Source organism: Nanorana parkeri, unplaced genomic scaffold, assembly GCF_000935625.1.
Source record: "Nanorana parkeri isolate BGI_ZX_2015 unplaced genomic scaffold, ASM93562v1 scaffold2147, whole genome shotgun sequence".
Classification (NCBI taxonomy): domain Eukaryota; kingdom Metazoa; phylum Chordata; class Amphibia; order Anura; family Dicroglossidae; genus Nanorana; species Nanorana parkeri.
Window position 1 is genome coordinate 129,734 of NW_017308415.1, and position 10,250 is coordinate 139,983.

At 46.2% G+C, this 10,250-nt stretch overlaps 1 protein-coding gene across 1 annotated transcript in view; it reads left to right on the forward strand.

Moving 5' to 3' along the window:
* Positions 1-10,250, forward strand: part of GRAMD1C (GRAM domain containing 1C) — a 92,803-nt gene that overhangs the window by 21,682 nt on the left and 60,871 nt on the right. Inside the window, exon 2 of the mRNA XM_018572853.1 lies at positions 5,022-5,191. Coding sequence (XP_018428355.1) covers positions 5,078-5,191 — 114 coding nt within the window. The 5' untranslated portion in view covers positions 5,022-5,077. The remainder of the gene's footprint in view (positions 1-5,021; positions 5,192-10,250) is intronic.

The window sequence follows — 10,250 nt, forward strand, 5'->3', positions numbered from 1 at the left end:
CTGTAATGACCCGTTGGTTACGACTGGACTCTCAACTGCGGAGTGCACTAGTGACTTGTCAGGGTTCAGATATGATTCCTTCCTTCACACTCCATTTAGTGGTTGATGGAGGGTTAGGAATCAGTAATCATCATTCCCTGCTGCTTCACTACTTAAATGTATGGTCTGAGCAGATGAGTAAGTGTGGGAGCATACACTATGTGTCTTTACTAAATCCCGCGTAAGTTAAGGTGTCCTGTGAGCTGCGAATCCCCCTTGTCACCCCTGGTTCCACAGCACCGCAGCCCTGCAGCACCACTGAGACTCGCAACCCACAGTTCACACAACAGCACTACAGCGGTTATAATTAAACTCAGTGGTTATGTTAAGGTTGTTTAGCTATTTAACTAACAGCTCCTGAGCCAACCTCATTAGTACATGTATTTAGCTCTAGCAGTGATCACATCCGTGAATTGGTTAATAATCAGCTGTAGCATATGTGATAGATGAGACACATGCTGGGATAGCTCTTCCCTTGAAAAGTGGATCCACAAGCTAAGTAATACACATCAAATGCCCTCCAGTGTTCAGAGATATGTCAGCAACTTCCAGATCCCACAAGTTAAGTAACACACATCAAACTGCCCTCCAGACTTAGTGTACAGAGATATGCCAGCAACCTCCAGATCCCACAAGTTAAGTAACACACATCAAACTGCCCTCCAGACTTAGTGTTCAGAGATATGTAATCAACTTCCAGATTGCTATCACATTGCCATAGGCTACTTGCTCTTTGAGGAGTCTCTCCTGGGTCCTTTAGGTGCGATGACAGCTTGAATCCCTCCTGGTCTTTGTTCAACGTGCACCGTTCACAACGGTCGGACGCTGAACAACCCTTCCTGCTTCCTTAAATCCCTCCTCGCCGAGCGCGGCGGGGAGGAGCTGGGTCCCGTCCATGACGGAGCTGACTGGGCGGAGCTGGCTGCCGTCCAGGACGGCCCTGAAGGGGAGGAGCTAACGACCGTTCTGAACGGCCCTGAAGGGGAGGAGCTAACGGCCGAGCTGGCCGTGATTGGCCCCGCCAGACAGCGCTGGACCGAGGACGGGTAAGTCTGTTACAGTGTCATACGGAGCCTTGTGATGCTATCATTATTCTCTATAGTGGTTACGTTCGTAATATGGTGATATGATGAGATTTTAGTAGTGGTGTCTTAAGATTTTTATTTTGATGTAACTTGGCTATATGGTGCTGCCATGGGTCCATGGTGGGGCTCAGTTGCACAAGACCCCATATGACATGCTTTTAATTTTATGTCATATGGGGTCCTATGATCTCAATGTTGCCCTTTTTGTTGGTTAAATGAACAATATGGTGGTATAATGGATCTGGCTAAATGTAAAAAGGTATTTTATGGTGCTGTGGTAGAATTTGTTTTTGTAACTTGGTTATATGGTGCTGTCATGGGTTAATGGTAGGGCATAGCTGGGCTTCATAATGACAAAGCTTGGTGGTGTCGTATGGGCCTTTATGATTTCACAATTTCTCTTTATGATAGGTAAATAAACATTATGGTGGTATAATGGGGTAGCTGGTGGTATGATAGGATTTTATGGAGTAATAATAATAGAATAATTTCCAACAAATGCATTTTTTTTTAAATGCAGGGAATGTAAGTACCTTAATATGACCTGGTATCAGCCAGGGCTCAGAGCCTGAGAGGAAGAAGCAGAAGAAAGAGCCAATCAGTTCATGTGCTGACAAAAAAACATATTGTTAGGTGGAGAGAGCAGAGTGACAGAGGGATGAGCTCATCACTATGCTCGCTTCTTCTTTCACTGTCCAATAACAAGCTAGGGTGGGTCCAAGATGACCTGGCCTCAGAGGAAGTGAGACAATTCATGCTGACCATCAGACTGAGGACATCTAGTGGCAAAAAAAGTACTAAGGGGAAAAATCTCTAAACTGAAGCTAAATATTGCAGCAAACGCCGGTTTGTTATTTTATCTTTTCATGGGCTGTTCATTTTTAGCTGGAGTTCTGCTGAAAAAAAAGTTTTTATATGAGGTAATAATGGAGTCGTGGGTTCTATTGAAGGTCTGTCAGTGGATTATTTTGTAGCCACAAAAGAAAGAATAGCTCTACATTTCATGTTAAAAAACGTGTTTGCAGTGCAAATGTTTATTGTGTGCACATACATGATAGAAGACACAAAAGGAGAAGTCGGAGCACCCGGGTTAGTGGATACAAATCCGGCTGTATAGGGCACACCGGCCTGATTTAATGACATGGATGTCAGTGACCTGAAAAGATAAACACAGCCATTGACGCTTTCAAGAGAACCAGCCATGATTGTTGGCTTACTCAAGATTCTGAATAGTCATTGTGTCAAGTTTAGTGGTCCACCTTGTAGTCACTTTCTATCCTGGTAAGGAGGAGTTCAAAGAGAAGGCACGCTACAGCAGATTCCTTCATGGGGGGGGGGGGGGGGGGGGGGGGGCGGGTGAGGGGAGTTCGTTAGGAAGAGTTAGGAATCTCTGTGAGGTTCATAGCGTATCTTCTTGTCCCTGTGACGATAGTCCTGGACTTACAGGGACAGCACTGGAACATTAGGATTGCCCTATTGGCGTTTCTGTCGAATAGTGTTGCTGTGGTGTATGAATAAGTATATCTGTAAAGAATAAGTCAAGGCAACTGGAGTTGCTGTAACTGGACTTGCTTATTCATGTACGAATAAGGTTTCTAGATTTTGGGCTGGTTGTTTGTACAGGCTTAAGGATGTCCACAATTTCCTTGGTTTGTAATGTCCCTAAAAACATCTAAGATTGAAGCGCCAAACCACAAATGAATAGATATAAATGTATTCCAATGTAGGATCAAATAGAGCAGTGGTTCTTAACCTGTGAGTCGCGACCCAAAAGTGGGTCACAACCCACAGTTGAAGGGGTTGCCAGTGTCTTGTGCTGCGCTAGGTGAGAGGCTCCTCAGCCTCCACCCAGGCTGACCCAGGCTTGATCCTCCCCGTCCGCGGCAGTGGACGGGGAGGACCAAAGAGAGGGGAGCGGGTGGGAGTGAGGGGAAGTGAGTGCCAGTGATCTATCAGTAGCCACACTGACCACTACAGAGCCCGCACTGGCCACCAAAGAGCCACGCTGACCACCTGAGAGCCCGCACAGATACTAGTATTGGTGCATCCCAAAATTTTACCGCTGGGGGGTCACCAAAACTTGGCAAATGTTACCAATGGGTCCTGGCCCTAGAAAGCTTGAGAACCACTGAAATAGAGCCAACGCTATCCGGGGGCCAAAGATTGCCGCCTTCATCAGGGCTTCATGGAGATAAGAAACAATATATATAGACTGGACTGGATGACCAACTCAATGTTGTGGCATGTTATTCATCAACGTCTGGTTAGATGCACTGTGCTTCATCATTTAATTGGCTAAAATAGGACACATATTGTACTCTTTAACCAGGCCAGTCTATGTATAGTGTTTCGTCTTCAAGCCCTGATAAAAGGGGCAATTTTGGGGGTTTCAGAAATGCGCTGGCTCTACTTAATCTTACAATGGATTTGTTTGCATCTTGACTACCGGTATTCATTTGTGGTTTGGCACTTCAGTCTTAGATCCTTTTCATTGCAATATAAACAGCCATTTGACTTTGTTCCCTTCTCTATCCATGCTACAATTTTGACCAAAGACTTTAAGAAAGACATGTATGTATGTATGTAGGCATGCACCAAAGATGTGTTACATTTCTGTTTACATGTGGTATGATGAATACCACCACATCTTATGATTCAATACTGATCACATTGGAATTATAAGCATTAACCTTTTGAAAGAGCCCAATTTTATCATGGTCCTAAAGGTGCCAGTATGCTCTATAGACATCCCGGACACCTACCAAGGTAGAGCAGTGATACCTGGTGGCTATGACAGTTATAACTTCAGATACATGATATCGAAGGGCAATATTATACACTGCCTGGATTTCGGGCATTGTTATGATCTGGGGTTGCTTCAGTTGGCCAGGTCTAGGCTCAGCAACGTTGTGTCCCCAAAAAATGAGGTCAGCTGCTAACTGAATATACTGAACGATCAGGTTTTCCCATCAATGGGTTTTTCTTCCCTGATGGCACATTGGGCACATTCCAAGATGGCAATACCAGGATCCATCGGGCTCACATTGTGAAAGAGTGGTTCAGGGAGAATGAGACATCATTGTCACACATGGATTGGCCACCACGGAGTCCAGACCTTAACCCCATTGAGAATCTTTGGGATGTGCTGGAGAAGACTTTACGCAGTGCTCTGACTCCCCCATCATCACTATGAGATCTTGGTGATAAATTATTGCAACTCTGGATGGAAATAAATGTGGTGACATTGCATAAGCTTATCGAAACAATGCCACATTGAATGTGTGCCGTAATCAAAGCTAAAGGGGGTCCAACGAAATATTAGAGTGTGACTCTTTTGGCCGGGCCGTGTATATGGCTTTATACCGAGTTGTTTTTATTGGTATGTGTGTGCATTTATTTCTGTTTTAAATACAGCCTTGTTGCCTGGACTCTGATGCTGGAATCTACCTAATCTGTTGAGGAACACCAGGCCATGATGACCTGTTAAAGGAACACCAAACCTTCAAATTGTGTTTTTGCAAAAGGGACATATGGTTTTAAAATATCTACCCGCAGGACAGCTAGAGCTCGGGGAGCAAGGATGTTTCCTATGCAGCCTATGGATTGGTATTGGGAAGACTTCACTGTGAGCTTCGTTAATCACAAATAGAAGGTCAGGATGAGGTCTTATTACATCCTCTCAATTTGATCAACAACTGCCTAAAGTCTCAGCATAAGCTTGTAAGGAAGCGCTGGCTTCCTGAGCTCCAGTGGTCCAAAGGTAACCGGGGGTACGCATTGCAACTTGAATATGTCCTAACGGTTAAAAAAATATATAATTTGAAGCTATAGTGGTGCGTTAAGACTTTGGTGGCTCAGGTACAGGATCTATAACCAGTGTTTATGTTTCCCCATCAGTCTCTTAAAATAGATGGGATAAGAAGAGGGGGGCTGGGTCCAGAGACTGGAATGTAATGGCGGCTGTGACTAAGCCAGCACTAGCCAATGGACCAGCGGAAGAGAGTCCCACACTCAGGAGAGCTTCTCAGGAACAGCTCAAGGGAAACGAGGAAGAGCAGAAGGTCAACGTAAGTACAGCCCAAGGGACACCCCTTCTCCGCACAGTGTCTGTCCTGACATCTTCCTTCCTCTGCATCTGAACCTATAGACGTGACTGTTGCTTCTATGGAGGGGCAGAAGGGCTGTGAAGAGAGGTGGCTAGTATGCCATTGAACAGCTGGGCAGAAGGATTGTATTGGGACACCTTCTCTGTCCTCTGCCTTGTCCTACTTTACTGGTCATGGTCCATCTCTCCCCAGTCCATGAATCATTCTCTGTCTCTCACTAACCCGTCATTTATCCACCTCTGCAATTTTCTGTGCTTCAACTAAAGCATGTGTGTTATAGTACAGCCATTGGTCAATGTACAGCAGAATGTCTCTATATTGAGTGTATATCAAAGAGTTTGCTACATCTCTAAGAAAGGGTTAAAAGGGGAACCCAAATGTGATATTACATCTTAGATGGATCGGGGTGGGCTGAGTCAGCCCCGGGATACTCCAACAGCGATATCTCCCTACCAAAGGGCGTAACTGGTAATCACAGGGCCCCATAGCAGAATTTTGTATGGGGCCCTGTGATTTCTAGTTACGCCCCATTCAGAGCCCATTTGAGATCCCAAACAGCCCACCTGAGAGCGACCCTGCAGAGACCACCATATATTCTATATGGTGGGCTCTGCAGGGTCTCAGGTCGGCTGGTCACACCCCTGCACACCTCTTACCTGTCAGCCCCGATCCGCTGTCAGCCTTCTCCACCACTGGTCCCTGCCTCCTCCTCCTCCACGGATGCTGGCGGTCCCCGCCTCATCCTCTGTTGCCTCCTTCGCTGCTGACGCCTTGCCCAGCTTCCTCCTACACAGCTACTGGCTGTCACTGACTCAGCAGTGGCTGTGAGGAGGAACGCGCCGCTGCACAGATCACTGACAGGTTGTCAGTGATCTGAACAGTGGCGTGTTCATCCTCACAGCCGCCAGTGACAGCCAGAAGCCTGCGGTGCCATAGTGACCCAGGCTGCCCGCAGGTCATCAGGGGGACCCCTTAATTCCTCGTCCTGGCCGGGCCCCCCTGTCCCCTGGGCCCCATAGCGGCTGCCTGGGTCGCTATGGCGATAGTTCCGCCTCTGTGCCTACCATAATTCTCGACTCTGTCCACCTAGTTTAGGGTGCTGCCGCCCACCTCACCTGGCTTTTTTGGTATTCCCACCCTCTTCTGTGAGTTCCCACCCACCTTTGCATGTTCCATTATATGTGATAAAATATCCCACAGGGATGGCGTGAGACGGGAGTCCTTCATAATGTGCACAGCAGCTGTGCGGAATGCACCAACCTCAAAAGAGGGATAGAAGAAACTGTCAGGAGGTTAGAGAACTAAAGCCAAAACTTTTTTTTTGGATACAGCAAGGGAGGATTATACCCCGTCAGCATTTTTTTTCCATCTGTCCCATTGAGGAGATGTTCCTTCACTAATTGTCCTATAGTCACAACAGGAAGTGAGAGGAATCCCTGGTGGTCAGCAGGGTCACCAGACCTAGTGTCCCCACTTTTTATTCCTGTTCTGAGAACAACCAAAAAATGTTGGACTTTTTTGCACTTTCACTTTTAGTGATAACGGTCACCAGGACAAATAGAGAGGGTGAATCTCTCTAACGGGGGACACAGACAGCAATAAAAACCTTACGGCAATATCGGAACAATACCACATTTTGGCCACTAGATGGAGCTGAGGAGCATACATAATACCGTAAATACTTATTTCCTATGCTTCTCAGCACCATCTAGTGGCCATCATGTGGTATTTTCCTAACATATTTATTTGATCTGAAAAGAAAATCTACTAAGAATCTTAGTTTTTGCCTCTATTCGCACAAAATGAACGTTCACGGAATTTCGCAGGCGAAAGGGCTCTATAAATTGGTTAGAAGTACACTCCCATCTGTGTCTCTACACCGCACAACAAGACATTCCAAGGAGACGGGGGAACAATTTGTGTCTGCAAAGTCATTATAGCATTATTCCTTACGAACCTGTAAGGAACCGAACATTAATATATAAGCACTTAATAATGCCATCTAATATTAGTAAAACATATAATAATCATTTTTCTTGATCTAATCCTTTAGATTTTGCTCTCAGTCAGATGTTCTCCCAGAGGAATGATGAGTGGGATGTTCCCGGTCTGCAGTGGTCAGAACCTTCCAAAAGTGGTCCAAGGAAGGAAAACCAAAAGTGGTCCAAGGAAGGGTCATGGGTGGCCAAGGCTCATTGATGCACGTGGGACAGGTCCATGTCGTCTGGTCCAATAGAGGAGCTATTGTAGATCAAATTGCTGAAAATGTTAATGTTGGTTCTGCGGCGTCTCAGTATACCGCGAGCTGTAGATCGTTATATACTGAGCCTAGGGTGATGGGAGGACGCTAGTTTGTGTCCTCCCGTTACCCTAAGGAGAACTATGGGGAACACCCCTGACCCCATAGTTCTCCTTTAAATGGCAGCAGACATCCTGTGTAGTCAGAGCCGTGTCCTCTATAAACTGCTGTGTGGATGGATCCGTGACTCAGATGAAGCCATATATTATTTAATATGTCATGTAATACCGGGAGAACCTGTCACGTCCCGTCACCCAGCCGTCTTTGTATCCCTTCCTATAATGTAACAGATCCACGTGACCGCCTGTTCTGCTCAGAAGAACGCAAATATAACCCCGCAGCCGGTATTCTCAGTGTAATTACTGCGTTTTACAGTCTGTTTTAATGTTAATCCACCCGTGGCCTCACCATGAAATCATGCAGGTCCTTCCACTGACGCCAGACATTGTACCACGACCAATCAGAAGGTGTCTTTTAATGAACACAGACAGTAACATTTGATTGGTTGGGTTACAGAGTTACTGCACTTTGTTCCTTATCACTCTTTCAACAGCAACATTGAATTTGTGGTCTCCTAATGTTCTGATACACATGTAAATGTAACAAGCTTAAAGAGAACCTGTCCCAAACTTTAAATGCTAACATGCTCAAGCCCCTTTACATGCTCCTCCATACCTGGGATCCCAATCTGAAAAAAGCAATTTCAGGGAGGTGCCCTTCTCATTTCAGGGAGGTGCCCTTCTCATTTCAGCACCCGCCTGAAATGACCTTTCTTCCCCACATCCAATCACTATCCAAATCCTGCCGCCTTCACCTTTGTAACATCTCAAAAAAAAACCCTTCCTCACCAAAGAAACCGCAAAATTACTCATACACTCCCTTGTTATCTCTCGTCTGGACTATTGTAACTCCCTCCTCATTGGCCTTCCACTGCACAGGCTATCCCCCCTTCAGTCTATCATGAATGCAGCTGCCAGACTCATTCACCTTACCAACCGCTCAGTGTCTGCATCCCCCCCTCTGCCAATCCCTACACTGGCTTCCACTCACCCAGAGGATAAAATTCAAAATATTAGCAGTCACTTACAAAGCCATCCACAGCTCCGCCCCCGGCTATATCTCAGACCTGGTCTCAAAGTATCACCCTAAACGTCCCCTCCGCTCATCCATTGACCTCCTGCTTTCCAGCTCCCTTGTTCACTCCTCCCATACTCGCCTCCAGGACTTCTCTAGAGTCTCTCCCATCCTCTGGAACTCTTTACCCCAACCTGTCCGTCTATCTCCCACCTTGACTGCCTTTAGGCGATCCCTAAAGACTCATCTCTTCAAGGAAGCCTATCCCACCTCAACCTAACCACTGAACCTTCACGTTCTCAAACAATTCACCCCCACACAGCTACCTCCTCATGTATCACTGGCCCCTCCCCTTTTAGATTGTAAGCCCTCAGGAGCAGGGCCCTCCTTACCATCTTGTCTTGTAATGTCTTCCTTATATTGTAAAGCGCTGTGCAAACTGTTGGCGCTATATAAATACTATGTAGTAATAATAATAATAGCACGGGAAGCTATTGCTTCTTTGCTATCTGCTGTTTTTTTGGGGTGTATTTGTAATCTGACAGCTGCTGCCGTCAGAATAAAAAAAAAACAGCATAAGAATGCATAGCTAGATTGCTATTGGCTATTTCAATTATTTCAATTTGCAATATCCAATAGGGAGCTGGCTATTGCACCCGTCGGCTCAGTAGATCGGGAGGTGAGAGACCACCTCTCAGGAAAGTGAGCAATCAAAGGCATGGAATTTTACTGACCCAGAGTTTTCTTCAATATCTAACACTATTAGTACACCATTAGGGCAAGAGTTGTTGGACGCCAGACCATCACTCCTCTATCAGCTTGTTGGACTTCCCATTCCTAAACTATTGATACAAATATGGAGTTTTCCTCCCTTAGTGGCTATAACAACTCTTCTGGGAAGGATTTTCAAAAGATTTGGTATTGTGTCTGTGGGAACCTTTGGCCATTTGTGAGGTCAGGTGCTGATGTTGGATGAGAAGACCTGGATCACAATCGGTGTTCTAGTTCATCCCAAAGGATTTCAATAGGGTTGAGGTGCAGACAACTGTATGGCCAAGGATCAGTTGACACCTGATTATTACACCTCTATGAGATTGTTGGACTTCCCATTCCAAAACCATGGGCATCAATATGGAGTAACAGCCCCCACGCTTCTGGGAAGACCTTTGAAAAGATTTTGGATTGAGTCTGTGGGATTTTGGACCCATTTGCGAGGTCAGGTACTGATGTTGGATGTGAAGACCTGGCTCATAATTGGTATTTCAGTTCATCCCAAAGGATTTTAATAGGGTTGAGGTTGGGGCTCTGTGGAGACCACTTGAGTTCCTCCACACCAAACTCATCAACCCACGTCTTTATGAAGCTACCTTTGTACACAGGGGCACAGTCAGGGCCGGATTTCCCACAAGGCCAACCAAGGCCCGGCCTCAGGGCAGCAGGGAGTACAGGGGCAGCAGGGGTGTGGAATTCCTATCACATGGACATGGAGTGCCGGGCGGGTAGTTGTTTTCTACATTTACCAGAGCTAAATGTAAGGGAATCCGCCGCTTGTTTTATACAAGTGATCTCGGTGATGTCGCCAAGATCACTTGTATACAGCCTGCAGGTCTGCCATTCTCCATGGGGGGGGGGGGGGGGGGGGGGGGA